The sequence below is a fragment of the Eleutherodactylus coqui genome, chromosome 5, assembly GCF_035609145.1.
Source record: "Eleutherodactylus coqui strain aEleCoq1 chromosome 5, aEleCoq1.hap1, whole genome shotgun sequence".
Lineage (NCBI taxonomy): Eukaryota > Metazoa > Chordata > Amphibia > Anura > Eleutherodactylidae > Eleutherodactylus > Eleutherodactylus coqui.
Genome location: NC_089841.1, coordinates 105,440,541 through 105,461,766, shown reverse-complemented (window position 1 = coordinate 105,461,766; position 21,226 = coordinate 105,440,541). Strand labels below are relative to the sequence as shown.

General features: G+C 45.9%; 1 protein-coding gene across 1 annotated transcript; it reads left to right on the top strand.

Annotated features, from left to right (window-relative positions):
• The first annotated feature begins 4,598 nt into the window (after window positions 1–4,598).
• Window positions 4,599–20,008, top strand: LYSMD3 (LysM domain containing 3). Its single transcript, XM_066602991.1, has 3 exons — window positions 4,599–4,734; window positions 14,988–15,268; window positions 18,131–20,008. The coding sequence occupies exons 2-3, from the start codon at window positions 14,999–15,001 to the stop codon at window positions 18,632–18,634; spliced, it is 774 nt and encodes a 257-aa protein (XP_066459088.1). The 5' UTR covers window positions 4,599–4,734; window positions 14,988–14,998; the 3' UTR covers window positions 18,635–20,008.
• Window positions 20,009–21,226: the final 1,218 nt, after the last annotated feature.

Genomic DNA, 21,226 nt, shown 5'->3' with positions numbered 1-21,226 from the left:
TATTCTTGTCCATTTTTTTTAACATATGTTGCCAATAGAGAGTGAAAACAAAATAAGTGATATCAATTTTTGCAGTTCTTGTGAAAAACTGATGATATAGGAATGGTTTAAAAAAATGCACATACACCCACAAGGAAATCACTCATGGTCCAAAATTGTATCTGCCTGTGTGAGTAATCCTGTAGTGTAAAGCTGTTCACCTGGCTGGACGGCAGGTTTCACTTTGATGAGCAGTAACTCCGCACACATATATGGAGGGAACATAGGAGAAAATAGAGCAGATGATCACTGAAGCATCATGAAGAACTGGTTTTTCCACCATCGCTGCACTCAGAGATTCTTTTACAAACTTCTTTTGCTGCTGCTAAAATAGAGAAAGTGTAATTTTCTCAGCGGCGTCATCCCCCTCGTAGCTGTCACACACCTAATGTTACACTGTGGAATGAAGAAGCTGTATAAAGACAAAACTCTCTTCCAGGAAGTCGGTTTCTTCCAACACCCTCTCCCACTGTGCGGTCAGTGGCCTCGCTCTGTAAGATGATGGGATAACAGTAAATCACATGTGATAACGATATAGTAAGATAATGATTGGATACATGGATGAGATTTGTCTATAGTCACATCTGTCAATCTTTGACTGAAGTAACTGAACAAAAGACTCTCTGAGGTTTGGAGACTTGAATGACGCATCTAATGGGGAGAAGACTGAAGGTCCTACAGTGCTGGACGCTGAGGGTCCTACAGTGCTGGACACTGAGGGTCCTACAGTGCTGGACGCTGAGGGTCCTACAGTGCTGGACGCTGAGGGTCCTACAGTGCTGGACGCTGAGGGTCCTACAGTGCTGGACGCTGAGGGTCCTACAGTGCTGGACGCTGAGGGTCCTACAGTGCTGAACGCTAGATGTCCTACAGTGCTGAATGCTAAAGGCCCTACAGTGCTGAACGCTAAAGGTCCTACAGTGCTGAACGCTAAAGGTCCTACAGTGCTGAGTGCTAAAGGTCCGACAGTGCTGAACGCTAAAGGTCCGACAGTGCTGAACGCTAAAGGTCCGACAGTGCTGAACGCTAAAGCTCCTACAGTGCTGAACGCTAAAGCTCCTACAGTGCTGAACGCTAAATGTCCTACAGTGCTGCACGCTAAAGGTCCTACAGTGCTATACACTGATCAAATGACAATAAAGCCTTATTTTTTTAATTGTTGAGAGCAGGGAAGGTGGGACAATTAAAGGTGTTGTCCAATTTTTGCAATTCCTTTTTGCTAGATCAGCACCCTGCAAATAGAACCCCCAGTAATCAGCTAAAGGGGGGTATTTACACAGGAGTGATGATTGCTCAGTGAATGCAGATGTAGTGGACCAGGGATTGTTTTGGCCCACCCATCTCCATTCACAGTAAACAGGTAGTCCTTTATAGATGAACGACTGTTCATCTATAGATGATGCCTGTTTACATAGGCCAGTACATCGTTCAGTTCTCTGCAAAAGGTGAACGAATCCATGTTTGTCGCTCAGTCAGGGCATGCATTTACACTACATGATAATCATTCAGATTCTCATTGGATGCGGGAATCCGAGCAATTTATCGGTCCATGTAAAAGGGCTTTCACTCACACAGTGACCACTGGAATCAATGGGCCACGCATTTAATGTACAGACATGTTGGGTCCTCCAGAGAGTGAGGGATATTCATTGCAGCGACTCTCTACTAAAGTGCTGGACACGTGGTGGCGTTAATGGGGAGACCGTAGTAGCACACTTAGGCTAAGGGCTACAAAAAGGCTTTGGCCGAAACACATTGTGCGGCCAAAGTTTGTGGTACCACCATGCAACATCACAACCTAATCTAAGTGAATGCGGTTGCATTGCGGCTCACAAGCTGTTACGACTGCGACCTGACAATTCCAAAAAACACAAGCTTGCTGGATTTCTTGTAATCATCCGGTCGTGGCAATTTGTAGCTTGCAATGCAACGGCATTCACTTAAATGACGTTGTGATGCTGCACAGCAATACTGCGGCCTTCAGGAGTGCAGCTGTGGAGGCGATGGCTTAGACTTACCGCTGCTGAGCATTCTGCAGCAGAACCTATTCTTCTAGTCGCTTTCTATACACAAGGCAGTATTTTCAACGATGTTTGTTTGTAAATACAGCATGACTGTCTTCCCCATTTCTACCTCTGTATTCCAATTATTTTCTATTGGGCAAATACAAATTCGTATTTTCCAGAACAAAATAAAACCAATGACAGTAAATACGGAGGCAAATACACATCAAATAGTAATGAACAGGGCTGGCTGGCAAAGGTTAGTAGGGGAAGGGGGCAAGCACACAACGTATGAAGACCTGATGTGGCTGCCCAAACCATGCCCAAGCATCGGCCAATGGCCCCACATATTATTAGCAGACTTGTGCGACCGCTGGCTGCAGCACTTCGGTAGGGTTTGGCCAACATACTATGTGTTTCCACCCTTAGTCTGTTAATCTGTTTAAAATGATTACAGCACCGGAATCAACCTCATATCGTAAATACAGCACCAGGACCATGCTCATAACAAATACAGCACCAGAACCAGGCTCATAACATAAATACAGCACCAGAACCAGGCTCATAACATAGTTATGGCACCAGAACTAAGCTCATAACATACATATAGCAGAAAGTTAAAGCTTGAACGAAAATTAAAGCCAGAAAGAAACTCTGTACAAGAATACAAGTACCAGAAGCGAGATTATAACATAAATGCAGTACCAGAACCAAGCTTTATACGTAAATGCTGTACCAGAACCAAGCTTTATACGTAAATGCTGTACCAGAACCAACCACATAACATAAATACAGAACAAAAACTATGCCCTATATATATGGCACCAGAACTAAGCTCTATATATACATACAGCAACAGAACCAAGCTCAAAACATAACTACAACACCAGTACCAAGAACATAAATCCACAGGATAGGTCACCAATAGATGATCAGCAGGGATTTGCTGCTTGGGGTCCCCACCAATCAGCTGATTCCCGGCACTGCTCAGTACGGGCAGTGCAACATGTAGATTGCTTATACAGCAGCGGTCTGAGTTGGTAGTGCAGGAGCAGCTCCTGCTGAAATCGATGGAAGCTTCATCTGCACTACCAACACAGGCCACTGTAGTATGGACAGCGCTATCGGCTTCCTGCGCTGTCTGTACTAACAGCGGTGCCAGGAATCAGCTGATTGGTCGGGATCCCTGGTGGTAGACTCCCGCCTATCATCTATTGATGACTTGTCCTGAGAATAGCTCATCAGTAGAAACATATCATAACCAGGGAGGGGGTGATTTGGAATTTTGTCTTTATTGCATTAACCCTTTATCCTCCACACTCCGGCCTGCCTGGAAGCAGCTCTCCTCCGCTCCTGGCTGGCTGCTTGCTTGCCGGGGAACCTGTGAAAACTGCGGGAGCAGTAAAAGCAGGGCAAGCGTAGTAAATGGACAGCGGGAAGGAGCAGGCGCACCGCTACAAGTCATTCCTGCAGTTTTCCTCCACAAGCCCCCAGGACAGAGGCGGCTACATGGGTAGGGAAAACAGAGTTCAGTCCAAACCAACTGCTGGGGAGCGGCCCCGCTCGCCCTACTGACGCCATCAGCATTATGGAGCTGTATTACAGACCTGTACAATACGCTCCTCTGAGACCGGTCTCTCGCTGACACTTAGGCCTCATGTCCACTAGAAAAATACAATCCACGCAGAATCTGCCGCAGATTTGCTTTAAATGCCATTTTTTTGCATGCAGATATCCGCACACATTGCTATCAATGTGATAGCAATGTGGCCGATCCGCGGCAAATGGAGCATGCAGCGTTTTTTCTCCCGCGCATGAAAAATGCAATTCTTTTAAAATGCCATCCGCGGGTGCAAAAATCTATTTAATGGACCGCGGATGGTCAATGATTCCCTATGGGCAAAATCCGCTGCGGATTCTGCAATTCCATTTAGCTAGTGGACATGAGGCCTTAGGGCTCCATCACAAGCCAATACCAGGGGTGGAACGTACAGAGAGAAAGTCCAGTAGATAGATTCGCATTTCTTCCGTATTTTGGACCGGCTCCTGGTTTTGGCTCACAAAATACGCCCGTGTGTGAAGGAGCCCTTATTTGCAGCACAGTCTGCAGTTTGTGCTCGGGTTTCTGCAGCTTGCACCACTCGTCTCCACGTACAGAAAGCGGATGAGAAACAATGGCGCGCAGATATCGGATATCGTCGTGGAATCTGTTTGACATTTACGCCGTGTGATCGTGATGGAAGTGCTGCAGACACACTAAAAAGGTGCATGAAAACTTACCATATATACCCACTCTTCCCCCAGCAGGGGGCAGTATACACCTATGATATCATTAGGTTAGATGTGGGGGTCCTATATCGCTATACAGTACAGGTATCTCCTGATGTAATCTCAATGACTAATACATTCCTGTCCATGCCCCGCCATACTGACTGGCTGAGGAATACACACAGTAACTGCCTCCACTACTCACCACAGTCTCCTCCTGCCCACACTAGACATGGCGGCAGGAGGCTTCAGCTCGAACGTCATACGTCACACGTCCGAATGGGAATGAAGGCGTACACGTACTTGCGGACGTGGCTTTGGTGATGCGCGTTCACCTTCAGCGCCGGGAGCGCGCAGGCAGCACAGCTGAGTGGACGGTGGCCGAAATGAGTCCGGCAAAGAGCGCGGAGGCCGCGAAATGAAGGTGAGAGTGGGCAGTGCCAGGCACCTGCTGTGCAGGGGAAGTAGCGGGCAGTAGTGCAGACGGGTCTGGGTGCCAGTGATCTCAGGGCGGCCTCAGCAGGGCTGGTGGCATCTCTTCTGCACTGACTCCTTGTAGTGAGTGCAGCATCCATGGAGGAGCTTGTATTACGGGGCTGTGGATTTGGTGATGTATGTTGTAGTATTATTGTTATTGCTGCTGGTTGTTCTGATTGTATTCAGCTGCAGGAGTGTGGAATCAGTGTTATTATATATGATCTATTATGATATTACGCCTAGTCCCAGCAATGTGGATTTGGTGACTTTTTATGTAGTTCTGGAGGCCGTCTCTTCTATCTCCTGACGCAGTCATCACATTTTTTGAGATGGTGTATCCATCTCAAAAAATAATCCGTTGCGCCATTTTTTTTTGTTGTTGTTGCCATGTTTTTTGTCACACTGTATTCATGTGACACTTTAAGGCTGCCTCCGCGTTGGGCCGCTCCCCCGCCGCCGTTCCTCCGCGTTGGGCCGCTCCCCCGCCGCCGTTCCTCCGCGTTGGGCCGCTCCCCCGCCGCCGTTCCTCCGCGTTGGGCCGCTCCCCCGCCGCCGTTCCTCCGCGTTGGGCCGCTCCCCCGCCGCCGTTCCTCCGCGTTGGGCCGCTCCCCCGCCGCCGTTCCTCCGCGTTGGGCCGCTCCCCCGCCGCCGTTCCTGCGCGTTGGGCCGCTCCCCCGCCGCCGTTCCTGCGCGTTGGGCCGCTCCCCCGCCGCCGTTCCTGCGCGTTGGGCCGCTCCCCCGCCGCCGTTCCTCCGCGTTGGGCCGCTCCCCCGCCGCCGTTCCTCCGCGTTGGGCCGCTCCCCCGCCGCCGTTCCTCCGCGTTGGGCCGCTCCCCCGCCGCCGTTCCTCCGCGTTGGGCCGCTCCCCCGCCGCCGGCCTTCCACAGCAGAAATCCTGCAGCCAATATGTATACGGATGCCATTTTTTTTTTATGGATCTGCTGCGGAGTTTAACCCTTGTAGTTCCAGGGTTGAATTCCACAGCATGAATGAGCTGCGGATTAGTTGTGTACGATCTCCACACCCAGTGAAGCAGAGTCTTGAAGCCCCCCCCCCCCCCACGGCTTGTACTGGAAGTCCTGTGGAATTTACGCTGCGTGTGAAGACGGCCTGGAGGATCATTTACGTGTCACACGCTGATGCGAGATGACTGTTATTTGTATTCCCGGAAATCTCCGACTAGTTTCACAACTGCATTGGAATCTCAGACGTTCCATCAATAATAAAAATAATTAAAAAAAAAAAATCTAAGATGTAACTTTTATTGTTTGATGGCTAGCCGCGCAGACCATCCGCAGTACAGATTTTACAGGTATGCGCAAACGCTGGCCGAGCACACGGTTGGAGTCCGCTGCGGAATCCAACTCGTTCGTGTGAGACTGGCCAAGATAGACTATTAGTAGTAGATTGGCAGAGGTTTACCCTCTGGCTCACTGCCTTTTAGCTGTTCTCTGGGCCACTGTACTGATGCACTGAGCTGATTTCTGTAGAAAGCAGACGGCTCCATTCTCTCAGCAGTGGCCAGACGTAGTATTGCAGGCACAGCTTACATTCACTACAACTTGCACTTTGCCTGCAATACTAAGCCTGGCCACCGTAGTGGGAATGGAGCTGTCTGCTTCCTGCAGAAATCTGCTCAGTCCACAAGCACACGGAGCCGGCAAACAGCTGGTCAGCAGGGGTGTTGAGCGGCGGACCCCTTATGATCTGCTATTGATGACCTTTCCTGAGGATGGGCCATCAATAGTTTACAAGTGGACAACCCCTTCATTAGCAAAGGATAGAAAAAGGTAGCATAAAGATGTGCTAAGGGAGCATATAGCAGGAGTGCAAGGACAGGCGAAACTATGGCTATAAAGCTAAGCACAAATATACTACTAGTATGAAAGTGGAAGTAGAAAAGGCAGATACCGCACGTCCTCCGCAACTAACTATCCCGCCAACAAGGGTTCTCTTGCGAAATGAACATATCCACAGGACAGGAGATAAGTATCTCATTGGTGTGGTCCAACTTCTTGGCCCCCCCACGATCAGGAGAATGGGGGTCCTCTCCGTCCCACGATGAATGGAGCAGTGGTCACTTGTGTGCCATGGCATCCTATTCATGTCAGTGGGACTGCTGGAGATGTATAAGCGCCCAAGTGCTCCCAGCAGTCCCAGTGGCATAAATAGGATGCCATGGCACACTGCTCCATTCATCGTGGGACTGTGAGGACCCCCCATTCTCCCAACCAGTGGCAATCGCAGTGGTCACATGCTGCCTGTTTGTAAACAAAGACCAGGAGATGCGTTGGAGAAGGGTTGTTACATTTCTGGATAACTTTTATTGCTGATGTCAGCTTTCCGAAGAAACACTGTAACAGACAGACACACATACATACAGACACACATACATACAGACACACATACATACAGGCATACAGACACACATACATACAGGCATACAGACACACATACATACAGGCATACAGACACACACACACACACATACAGACACACACACACACACATACAGACACACACACACACACATACATGGTAATGTTGTATTCTGGGGAGCTATAATGCTGCGGCAGTAAAGTAATGTGGAGTCCAGATGTTGTAGGCCAGTGGTAGACCACGAGGACCCCACTAGTGCTGCATTCTCTGTTCTTCTCACTTTCGGTGTGTCTTTAGGATCCGTGTCGTTTTTTTCAAAATTGCAGCGGGGTCTGTCTTCCCATAACCTTTTCTATAGAAAAAAAGCCTAAGGCTGCCTTCACGCTGGCGAGAAAATCGTACGATTTTTGAGTGATGCGAGAAAACGGCGAATTATGAAACCCATGTTTTTCAGCAACTCAAATCGCTGTCTGCCCTATCTTTCTGCGTTTTGCTATTTTTTTTCTTGCCCGTGTTTCCCTACGGAGCCTCCAATTTATCGCATCACACAAACTTCCGATGTGGTTTGAACCCCTTCCCGCTGCAGGACGTACATTTACGTCCTGGAGCGTCGGGGTATGTATGTAGAGAGGTCGCGTTTATTACAGCTGACACCTACGGGCAATAGCCGCGATCAGCTGATTGTGGCTATTAACCCTTTAAATGCGGCTGTCAATTCTGACAACGCCCCCCCCCCCCCCCGCGCGGTGAGATCGGGGGAGCCGTGCAGGTGTCATAGCAGCCGGGGTCCTTTTGAAAGGCCCTAGGGCTGCCTTAGCAGACTGCCTATTAAAGGGGTTGTCTCGCGCCGAAACGGGTTGTTTTTTTTTTTCCATAGGCCCCCCGTTCGGCGCAGGACAACCCCAAGGGATGTGTTAAAAAATAAAATATATATATATATATTACTTACCCGAATCCCCGCTCTGCGACGTCTTCCTTCTTCCTTCACCAAGATGGCCACCGGGATCTTCACCCACAATGCACCGCGGGTATTCTCCCATGGTGCACCGTGGGCCCTGTGCGGTCCATTGCCGATTCCAGCCTCCTGATTGGCTGGAATCGGCACACGTGACGGGGCGGAGCTACGATGACCAGCTCTCCGGCACGAGCGGCCCCATTCACCACAAAGAAGACCGCACAGCGCAAGCGCGTCTAAAAACGCCAGAAGATAGCGAAATTAGACGGATCCATGGCGACGGGGACGCTAGCAACGGAGCAGGTAAGTGAATAACCTCTGTATGGCTCATATTTAATGCACGATGTACATTACAAAGTGCATTAATATGGCCATACAGAAGTGTATACCCCCACTTGCTGCTGCGAGACAACCCCTTTAAGCCATCCCTGTCGGGTGGCTTGATAGACTGCCTATCAAATGGCAGTATGACGTAATGCTATTGCATTACGTCATACTGCAGGAGCGATCGAAGCATCGATGGTTGTAGTCCCACAGGGGGACTTTAAAGTTGAAAAAAAAATCAATAAAGTTTTATTAATTGTAAAAAAAGAAAAAAGTTTTAAAAGTTTAAATCACCCCCCTTTTGCCATATCTATTATTATAAAATCTAAATCATAAAATAAAAATACATTTTTGGTATCGCCGCGTCCGTAAAAGTCCGATCTATCAAAGTAGTGCATTATTTTTCCCGCATGGTGAACGTCGTCCGAAAAAAAAAAAAGTAACGCCAGAAATACACTTTTGTAGTTACCCTGTCTCCCAGAAAAATGCAACAAAAAGCGATCAAAAAGTCGTATGTATTCTGAATTGGTACTATCAGAAACTACAGGACATCCCGCAAAAAATGAGCCATCACTGAACTACGTAGACAGAAAAATTAAAAAGTTATTGCGCGCACAAAATGACCGCAGAAAATAATTGAAAAAAATTAAATGTCTTTGAAAAAAAAAAAACTATACAGGTTTAGTATCGTAGCAATCATACTGACCCATAGAATAAAGTTATCATGTCGTTCTTGTTGCAGTTTGTGCGCCGTAGAAGCAAGACGCACTGAAAGATGGCGGCATGTCTTTTTGTTTTTTTTTCATTTTACTCCACTTAGAATTTTTTAAAAGTTTTTCAGTACATTATACGGTACATTAAATAGCACCATTGGAAAATACAACTCGTTCCGCAAAAAACAAGCCCTCATACAGCGACGTCGATGGTTAAATGAAGGAGTTATGATTTTTTTTGAAGGAGGGAGGAAAAAACGAAAATGGAAAAAAAAGCCCGCGTCATTAAGGGGTTAATATTAGCAGCACCTGTTGTTGGCGTCGGCTGTCACGCGAGAAACGCAGGCAGCGATGATGTGAGAGTATTTTCCAGGAAAAAGCAATGCTGACGCTCAGATATCACACAGATCTCACACGAATATGAACCCCCATTCTGTGAATGGCTTTATTTACATTAGCAATGTTTTCCCACACGGCACGGTGGGAAGCACATCACAGCATGTTCTATCTAGCTACCATATCGCCCATTGTCTTCAGCGGGAGGACTCTGCGATCCTCTGCAGCGGCTGTGCCAGCAGCGCCGGAGGACGGATCCCCAACGTGATGTGAGGCTGTGCTGCCATGAAAATGTCTCACATCCCTGGGGATTTCACACGGTGGCAAGTGTGACATCGGGCCGCGAATCGCTCTGGCCCGTGTAAAGAAGCCCTAAGGGATCACTGACACAGGAATATGTCGCCTGCATATTTCCACACGCATAATATGTAGCGCTAAAAGACCATTGATTTCTATTGGGCCACTCACACCTTGGCTTTCTTTCATGTGCTAATTATGCACGTAAAACCCCCTAAAAAAAACTACATTCCCTATTTAATCCAATGCAGGATATAAAAATTTAACATACACTGCAAATACATATGTACCAGGGTGGACAAAAATCTGGACCTATTCTGAAGTATAACATGGAACCTGGTTGCCCTCAGCATGTGTTATATTACCTCCGTAGTATTGTGAAACCTGATTTATAATCCCATGCATCTCGTATGGTATTTCCATATTTTGTCCGCCCCCGGTATATTAGCTGTGTACTGCGTATTTTACATGGGTGCAAAATATGTGTGTAATACGCCGGACACAGACACCCGAGCCCTAAGGCTAGTTTCACACAGCCAATCGCAAAACTGGAATATGCGATGTACCCGTGTGTGTGCCAAAAACGCCTCCCATCACTTCAATACAGTTGCGATCCTCTGGCGCGGCTTTCAGTTTTTAATGGGAAACCTTACATCGGCCTCTCGTGCACCTCGCATGTCATTCAGTGTGTTTTCAGGCCCTATTGAATACAATGGGTAATGTGAGGGAACGCCCAAAGATTGGATATGCCACAATTTTTTTTTACCACACCGCAATCGCTCATGTATATGACCCCCCCCCCCCCCCCCCCAAATCAAAAGAATGGGCTTCATAGTCACGCGAGGTCTGTGCATCTTGCAGGATTTTCTCGGCCGTGTGAAGGCAGCCCAAGGTCCCCTGCACATGGGTGGATTTGAATTGCAGAATCCCCGATCGGCACCCGCGGGAGATCCGCTGTTCCACTCACCCATAAAACAGCACGGAGCGTCCTCGGCTCCAGACACACATGCGGATTTGATTTGCGGATTCAGTGAGCGGAAAACAAATTGCAGCGCGCTCTATGTTAGTGCAGATTTAATGCGGACAGGCTCCAATCTGCAATCACATCGTAGGAGATTGTCTTTTTCTGCGCCGATGATCCAGTGTGCATCCGCGCAAATAACCATTGAATCTGCGATCGTCCACAAGCACTTTAAATTAATTTCTGCAATGAAACGCAGGTCTTCCACATGTGAAATCTGGTCATGCCGTATGCAGGCGGCCTTAGAGTGACCAAAAAAAACCCGTTAAAAAGCACTAGTATCCTTAATAAATGTGCCTTTTTTATGCCTGTATTTTTTTTTTTTCTTCTACCTGGTATTTGTTTTTACAAGACAAACAAACAATGCTTAAAAAAAAAGCCTGACCCCCCCCCCCCCCCCCCTCCAATAACCGTATTCTCCCCGGCCTCATGTCTGTGTACAAAGCCAACTTGGCCAGTGTGGCTTTAAAAAGCTTGGGAGGCCGCGGATGGGACAATGATCTTAGCTGAAAGTTTTGCATTGAGAATGTGTTTGTTTGTTTGTCATTATTCTAGTAAAAAATAAATAATAAAAATCATTTAGTTTTACAAAATTAGTAAACATGTTGCTGCTGAGATTTGTTTTCCTTTAGGGCGCCCACCCACTGGCGATTTTTTTTCCTTTGCGTTTTGCGTTTTTTCTCAAGAGCAATTAGTATTGAATGTGTTCCTGTCCACTTGCGTTTTTTTTTTCAGTCCGTTGCAATTTTTAACATAGGAACTGTCAGTTGCATATGTGTCCTTATTTTTCTTTTAATGCACCCATGAATGTCAATGGAAATTAACGGAAAAGGCACGAAAACGCAGCGAAAAACGCACGGAAAATGCTGCGTTTTTCACACACGAAAATCGCAAACGCCAGTGGGTGGGCGCCCTTAGTTGGCTCCCGGTGTGACTGGCTTGGGTTGTCGTCAGCTGATGCCTGTGAGACGGGAGTGTTATATTGCTGGATAATTATAAGCCCCCCATTACACAGAAGCGTTCCTCCCTGCAGCCGACTGCTAAAAGCCTCTCTGTGCAACATTTGGGATCTGGGGTAAGGGCTTAAACACATGGGCGTGTGTTTGTCCAAAATGGGATGCAACAAAACTAGTAGTTTCATCTTCAGTAGTTTGGTCTTCAGTAGTTTGGTCTTCAGTAGTTTGGTCTTCAGTAGTGTGATTCTCCTGTGTTAATACTACGGGTGACAAAAGATAGGACTTGCCTTGATTTTCTTGAATGTCATTTTTCGCACTCAATAGTGCGGAGTAGGAACAGTCAAAAAAAGCACAATCTTGCCGGCACCATTGGCTGCCACCGGTGAGCAGGCGCATGCTGTACCATAGTGTGGAAAGTGAGCCTAAGGAGTTGCTATGAATGCTGGGAACCCCCTGTTTACAGAATACTTGGGGTCCTTTTACACAAGGTGATCATCAGGCGCTCAAATGCCCAACAGCCGACCCAACGATCATCGCTCCTTTATGGAAGCAGAGCGCTCCGGACATCTCGCCTCCAGCGACAGTAAACAGGCCGCCCTGTATACACGGGCCGACTTTCTGCAGCTTGCACAAACTGATTGACAGACGACAAGTGAACGAATTATCTGTCATCGTTGGCCATGTTGACTTGGAATGATTATCATCTAGTTTTGCATGATCCAGTGATTACCTGAACCATGATCGTTCCATGTAAAAGGCTCCTTAGGCCTCACTCAAACGAGCGTATGTGAGTGCGTATTACGCAAGTTTTTTTCATGTGGGAGTACGCAGCATGTACATACGTTCAATCCCCATAGCCTGTCTTGGCTTGTATGCTCGGCTAATATGCGCCACGATGGGACGTGCCACGTTTTTTTTTCTTTGTGTGCGTGGATTTCCTGCGCATCATAAGAGTGGCATAATGACAGTCTATGGGATGTTAGTATTGCGTAGTACGTATGTGAGGCCTTGGCGGTGCTACGTGAGTACTGGCACTTACCTTACAGTGCTTCTGTTGTAAATAGTAAATGAGATAAGTGACTGCCAATTTCTAGCTGCAGGCTAATTAGCGGGGATGTCAACATGTACGTTGCTCTCCAACTATCTACGGGTAATTTGCGGTGTGTCATGTATTTATCATCAGCTGGTAATTACGTGTTACACAACTGAACCATCTAGTCATGAAGGGTGGGGTGTTTATGGGGCCAAAAACGTGTTAGCGCTAAACACAGACTGCTGAGGTTACCCCTCGTCCCTCCTCATAAAACACATTGTATTCCAAGTGGTAAGTGTCATAAACCAACATCCTGACTGTAGGTGATCTAAGAGGGTAACTACACCTCCGGCAGATACTACTGCCTCGTGCATATGACTACAGCATTTATTTACCTTGTCCAGGGCTCAGTGTCACTGAGGAACTAAGCTTCCTGTATGAGCCTTCAGATATCACATTCATCAGCCGATATGTGGGGTCTGTTACCATAGATGGGCAGATATACAGGAAATGGGGTATGAATTGAGTCATACACAGGAGTGAAAAAATTGTGGCATGTCCTATCTCTTTGCAATTATCGAAACGCATCGCCCATTGAGTTCAATGGGATCTTAAATACATTGCATGGCTCACCTGCTGTGTGCATGCGAGTGCGATTCGAGATTTCCCATTGAAATCAATGGGAAAGACTTCCTATCCTCTATCGTGTGTTCAACTCATGAGGATCAGAATTTCACTGATGTGAGGCATTTTTGACTGAAAAATGCCTTGCATCTGCAGGTAAATCGCACAATATAGGCTCGATATCACGCTCGCTCGTGTGGGGGTAACCTCAGCAGTGCAGCAAGGGAAAAAAATCGCAGCATGTTCTATTGTTTTCAGTGGGACATTATAAGACGTTGCATGGCTCCCGCATGTGAGTGAAGTGGGATGTTTTTCATTGAAATCAATGGTAAAACTTCCGATCCATTGACGTGCCTGAAATACGTGCCCGCGGATCGCAATTTCACAGAAGCGATGTGAGGGGTTTTTAAGTGAAAAACGCCTCACATCCGCATTGAAACTGCTCGTTGGCAAGTGTGATATTTGGGCTGAGTTTCTCTGCCCAATATTGCGCTTGCCCATGTGAATCCGACCTTAGACTAAAAGGCTGTAAGGTGCATAAGGAAGCAGCCATGGACTGCAGGGATAGAACATGCCTTTAAGGTGAAGAAGGGGCTGCAACCTCCAGTTTGGTGATAAATTTGAATAAAAGGGGTATTACCTTTTAAGGGTTAAAAGTGAGAAGAGTGGGAGCGGTGGCACATTCTGCAGAGGGACATCAGTACATGCAGTCTGAGTAGAATCTAACGCTCCTCTATGTGTATACATATTTTATTCCTCGGTTCCTTTGAAGTAACCACAACTTCATAAACATTTGTGTGCGAACCGGTAAACGCCTGTACCAAATTAACTTGGGCGAGGCCGGGTCTATCAGGTAGTCTGTTATAAAGCTACATATATGCACACACAGAGGTCCGTTAGATTGTTCTCAGTATATACACACAGAGATCAGTTCTATTCTCCTCAGTAAATACACATAAAGGTGGCCGGCGGCAGCATTGCGCCACGTGCTAGGTGCACGCAGTGCGAGGTCTCCCATTAAACAATATGAGAAACTCTGCAATCCTCCACCATGTCGGTCAGCCGCAATGGAGGATCGCTACTTCCCAGAAGGGATGCGGGGCGGTTTTTATATAAAAACGCCTCACATCTGCGCGGATATCACACTCGCTCGTGTTAATTTAGCTGTATAGGGATCGCAAAAGTGTGATCTAAATCTACATGTAATTACAAAGAATACAATATCTTGCACATCTTCCTACACCCAATTGTTTCTGAGATAGGAGTTATCAAAAGTTATAGTTCTCAGCGATCTTCAGAAGATGAAACCTGTTGTATTTCTTGACTACGTGAGCTGATGGGTTAGAAAATTGAGATTTTTATATAAATTTCAGTAACAAACAAATGTGCAGAGTTTCATAAAAAACTGAGATGGGTGATTATGGATGATTTGTCCTGAAATGACCCTGCATTAAAATGGTAGCATCCGCCTTTTCATCGCCATTATGATCAAGTAATCAAGCTCCATCCTAGTTATCGATGAATGATTTTGCCTCACTTGTACATTTTTCCTCTGTCCTGCAGTTGAGCTGAAGATGGCCAGCAGACATGAGTCTCGGAGTTACCTGAAACCAACGTCGGTGTCGTCTACGACATCCGGTCACAGCTATCACTTTGCATCCATGGCTAACGCTGAGAATGATGGGTCAGAGGAAGAGGCAGAGGAATATGAGCTCCGGCCACGAGGGAGAGAGAAGACGAGAAGAAGCACATCTAGAGAACGTCTTGATGATATTATATTAATAAATAGGGACATTGTAGAAGGAGACACGCTGAACTCAATAGCCCTGCAGCATTCTTGTACTGTAAGTGGTTAAACATCTGTAGTATACGGAGCTCCCTCCTTCCATGCCGCTCATTCTTGCCAATCAGACTTTTGTGGCTTATGTAATTGATGGTTATTATTTTTTTTTTCTGGGTGAACCAATTTAACACACCCTAAAGGTCATTAAAGGGTAACTAAACTTTCAGTTAGTGACATGTCAGAAGCAAACTAAGGTGAGGTCATCTAGATTTAAATCCCAGGAAACCTCTTTAATCCAATATGGCAGGAAATGCCATGAACGTCTGATTGGGGCAGGTCCTGCCTCTGGTCCCTCCCTGGCTGAATGCGGTAGCTGGAAGGGGTCAGGCATTAAAGAGATAGTGTGGAACAGCTTGCTTAGCAGTTTATGAAACTTTAATTCACTTCTATTGGCGTTAAGGAAACAGCTGAAGATGGCTTGCTTGGCTCTTTCTGTAACGGCCGACCAACCGCCTCGTACATCAAAACGTTCCCATTGCAGCCATACTTGGCCAAGATGAGAATTTTCCTTTAAGGGTAGGTTTAAGCATAGCGGAAATAGTGCGCAATCTGCATAATTTCCACTTCAAAATGTGCAAATCTGCAGCAGACGTTACCCTTTATATCGAAACGGTGAAACGGCTGCAGATCCTCTCCAAAGTCTGTCAAAATCCACATAAATAGTGCGGATTTTGATGCAGATTTTCTGCTGCGTAAAAAACACATAATTTCTGCTACTTGCACTTTGGGCTAATTCACATGACCGTATCTGTAAAATGCTGCAGGAGTCCCACAGCGTGTTACCGATCTATGTGTGCCAGCAGAGACCAGGTATGGCAGTGAGTGCCCTGCGCATGACCACGTAACTCAAGCACACGGTGTGACTTCTTTTTAAAACTTTCTCTTTCCCACTCTATTTCATAGCGGGGTTGCATATGAATCGTCGCCCATATGCAACGTGTTGCGTGTGGACAGCATTGCATACGGTGCCCATACAAAAGTCTAGGGCTCATGCTGCGCGATACTCTGAGAAATACAGCTTGCTGTGATCTATTTCTCGTGCGTATCTCCACGCTCTGTTTACATGCTAATGTGAAGGGATGAACGAAAGTCTGTTTACTTTCATTGACTCCATTCATCGTGGATTATGCAGCCGTAATATGTATTGAAATCGCAGTCGTGTGAATGAGCCCTTAGACTGCTTTCACATGAGTATTTTTTAATAGTAACTGCAGTTTTTTTTTTTGGTTTTGTTTTTTTTAAATGTACAGAATAGGTGATTCTAAGCAATTTTGCAATATGTCTTTTATTAGCCTATTTTGTACATTTTTCTTTCAGAACTCCTGTTCTGCTATGCAACTAGGAGAAGATGGGGCTGAGAAATCCATCTTCACCTCTACATAGTGGATGACTGCGCTCCAGCTCAGCCTGCACCTGTTCCTCTGGAGAGGCATCAGTAGTTAATGGACAGGCGTCTGCTGCTGAGGGCCCCCAATCCAGCAGCTGATCGACCGGCCCACTTACCAGTGCAGCGGGCCGCATGTCATCCTCAGCGGACAGGGGAAGAAGTATCAGCGTTTGCTTTAATCCCATTGAAATTAATGGGAGCACTAAGCTGATGCTGTTCTTCCTGCTTCGCTGCTGGTGAGGACTGGATGTGAAGTCATGACCAGCAGAGAAGCACAAAGTGCCATAGTAGCATGGCGCTTCCATTGATTTTAATGGGAGTAAAGCTGGTGTCAGCACTTCCTGCGGTGACCATTGATGACGACGTCCGGCCTGCTGCATTGATAGTGGGTCAGACGATCAAGTGCTGGAAGGGGTTTTGAAGCAACAGACCCCCATCCATCAACTACTGAGAGGATAGCTCATCAGTTAAATAAAAAAATCCTGAGAAATCTCGTCCACATGGCCGGCTAAGCCATGGATTAGCGGCCGCAGGCGGATTTGCCGTGGTGAAATTCCGGATGGAATTTCCGCGGCAAACCCGGCCTGTGTGAACCCAGCCTAATAGAAGCCAAGTAATCTTGTAGATATGGAACCTTTTAATGGCCAACAAAAATACATGATGTTACAGCGAGATTCCGAACCTCTCTGGGTTCTTCCTCGGGCATAATGAAACCGATCTGGATGGGGCATACATAAATACAAATGTACACACGTGAACAAGCACAAATATAGCGAGACTAATTTGCATTTAAAAGCTGCTAGACTCGTGTGAGTGCAGTTATCCCATACTACACTAATAATTATTTGAAGAAGTGCTTCATATGCAGGACGGTATAGACACAGTACAACGCATGGCAGTTATTGCAGATTCTGTGCTCCCCCATGACTGTGCTGTAAAGGATCCGTTTTTACCCTATGACCAGTGAGTAATTGGTGTTTAGGAACTAACGTTACCAGAATACAAACTACAGACATCTAGGTTCCAGTTGGCTTAGAACTCAATTAACATTAAATGAAAACTTGATAAAATTTTACCCCTTTCCCCTGATTACTTACTTTCTAGCTGTAGGGCTTCAAAGTTCCTATACTTGTCATTCTTCAGCCCATAATCACAAATCTTATTTTTTTCATGTTACATAGGCCCCTGGCACATTAACAGTTAGTGCAAGTTTCGCCCAGGAAGCTTGAGTACGACTCCCATCAGACAGCACCGGTCCGTGTGATGTCCAATTTATATAAACCGTGCACACTAGCCAGTCCTTTTTCATGTCCATAAAATGGATAGGAATAGGGAATACCATGAGATTCTTCACTCCGTTAAAAAAAATATCACACTGTATAGCCTCATAGACCTATAATGGGACCGTGTGTTGTCCATGTGGGCACCTAGTCTCAGCCTGTTTTTTAATTCCTCTTCCTATCTCTATTTCCACAGGTTGCGGACCTCAAGAGAGCCAACAACCTCATTAATGAACAAGACTTTTTTGCATTGCGGTCAATAAAAATTCCAGTAAAGAGGTTCAGCTTACTGACAGAGACACATTTCTCCCCAAAAGGAAAGCTTCCTAGGACTGCATCTACCCAGCCTCCTCCAGAAGACCATGACCACTCCCCAACTCTTCAAGCACTTTCTTCCGAAGCAGTTGACTCATTCTTACAAGAAGTAGACAGAGACATTGAACAGATTGTGAGAGTCACAGACATGAAGAAGGAAAACCTACATGAAGTGGTCTCTGCTTTTAGTCAAGAACTCCATTTTGAATTGGAGACCAAAGTGATCCGACAAAAAGATGCTTACAATGGAGCAGACTGTGGTTTGGGGTGGTGGACGGCGGTTGCGATTATGGTCATTGTAGGAATAATCACACCAGTATTTTATTTTCTTTATTATGAGGTTCTAAACAAGGAACCGGCTTCTAATTCATCCCATGGAGGTTGATGTGTGCAAAGTGATTTTGCTGTTTGAATTTAGTGCAGTGATTCTGGAGGACAGAACCATCTCCGTACTCTTGAGCGAAGAAATGAATGGCAGTTAATACACTTCATGGGCTCATGCCATGATACGGCTCTATTGAGTAGGGGTGCACAAGCCCTCTATTGTTTAGCAGTATGCCTCTGACTTTGTTTTTCTCCATTGGCCTCTGTACGCAGGTATTTCCCTTCTAGAATCATCTCTCCTTGGAGAGACTCTCTCTGTACACCTGGAGTCTAGAAAAGCCCGTACAGAAACTGTATGGCTCTCTACTAAAGGATAGTAGGCCAATATATTCACAGTGCATCAGGCTCGGCTGTGATCATTATAGGGTTCTGTCCTGATCTCATTTTGGCTCTGTACAACCTTAGGAGGTCAGGTTATTGCAATCGCAATGGGTTACTAAAATACAACCACGTTATGGTGGTCTGAAACCAGTCTAAAGGAGTAAAATACCAGTGAATGTCATTTAAGGGCATATTTATATGGCTCGATTTGTGGCCCTTGTTCTCTTCTGTATTTTTGGCATAAGCTATAAAACGAAAAAATACACTAAATGACCACTTTATTAGAGACTCCCATTGGGCCCATTTGGCTGATGAGTGGTTTATGACCACAGGATCCCTTTTCGTTGGATGTATTTCCTCGATCACACCATTCTTGGTATATTCTCCATACTGTTGTACATGAAAACCCCACAGGGATGGCAGTTTTTAAAATATATCAGCCGAGGCTAGTCTGGTACCGATGACCAGGTTTCGCTTAAAGATGCTCAGATTGTTCGATTTTGTTTTTATTTATATTTTTTTATTTATTTTTTTCCCCTATTCTAGTGTGAATTCGCTCTGAACCTGATCCTTGGAAAACTTCTCAATTGATTTTATTCTGTACTTGGGGGCACGTGTCTAATTTCCATACAGAAGCTCCCATTGAAAGGGACAGTATCTCTAATAAAGTGTCCATTTGGTGTAGACCTCGGTAACACGTTTGTATGTAGTTGAGCCCAAAGGTAATAACCTTTTGAAGATGGGATTCTTAGGCTGCCTTCCCACACAGCAAAAAAAAAAAAGCTTGCAGTTAAAACTCTACCCAACTACGTCTGCCACTAGCCGCGTGTTCTTGCTGATCATTCAGCCGTTAGCGGCTGGGAGGGGTTTTATTCGCCAGTGGTTTTTGTGGTGTGGGAACGCAGCCTGGTGTGAGGAGGTTCAGCGTTGCAGTGCAATGCTTCTTTGCGTGTGGTTGAACTTTGTACGTGCTGCCAAATTTCTACACTGTGGAAAATAACCACTTGTGTCTTATATTTCTCATCATACTAAAATCTATAATCTTCTATTTCAAGTTTGTGCTTTTGTATTCATTACTAAAATTTACAGTCTTGGGTTTGTTAACAAGTCAATGACGTTAAAGGGGTTGTTACTACTATGGCACAAGGGAGTCCTACGAAGAGCTTCTATAGTTACACCTTTAGTAAAATGACCTTTTAAGTGGAACCTGTGCTCGGGTTTATGCTGTCCTAACCATGGGCAGCATGAACCCGGGATAAGTATGCAAATTGGGCCCACGTATTCCTTTATCTGAAACACTAGCAGTTCAGGACATACGGCACTATAAAAATTTGACTCGGAACGGAGATCTGAGTCGCAGGGGAGGACTGGGCCGGTCTCTCCCTGCCCACATTATGCAGAGTGACAGTTCTCCTCCCTTTTGTGTATAGGGTGACAGCTGTCAGTCTACATCATGCGGGTGGTGGGTTCTTCTCTTGTGACTCAGTTCTGAGCCAAACTTCAAAGTACTGTATGTTCCGAACCGCCACAGCATTTCAGAATAAACCCTATATGGGCCCAATGTGTATATCTGGCCCAGGTTGATATTGCTTGTGGTTCGGGCAGCATGAACCTGAGAACAGGTTCCCTTTTAAGTTGCGTAATATAGTAAGTTTTGGTTACAACCTCCAAAATTTACTCCAACTGTATATGACAACAGTAGTCCTAAATGTCACTTTATTGTGGATCAGAAGTGTGATGGAAAAAGGTGAGTAGTGGAAAAGTTGTGGAGCAGGTCCTGACTCCTTTCCTTTCATATATCTCCTCTCTCGTAGTGAAGAGCAGTGTTTTCCAACTCCCTTGATAAAGTATCCCACAACAGGTCAAGATGTGTAGAATTTTCAAGAGACCCCAAATCCTGATGTATTAACACACACAATTATATAATCTTTACATTACAATCCTGAAATTAATGTGGTCTGGAGGTCAGAAACTGTTGGGTTACGTCCATACATTACAGATTTGCTACAGAAAATGTTGTCCCCTATCCCACACTGCTCTCATAATGATGCTTCCCTGATCCTTGCTCATCTCATCTAGCACCAGTGATGATATGTCATTGCTGGAGGTTAGTAGACAGAGACCAGGAAAGAATCAAGATGGGAATTGCCGGGGATAGTGTGGAGAGTAAACTTTTTAAGTAAGAGTAGGGATCAGCGGGGTTCCTAAGGGGCAGACCACATCAATTAACTCTTGATGACCTACCTTCAGGATAGGTCATCAATAGTAAAAA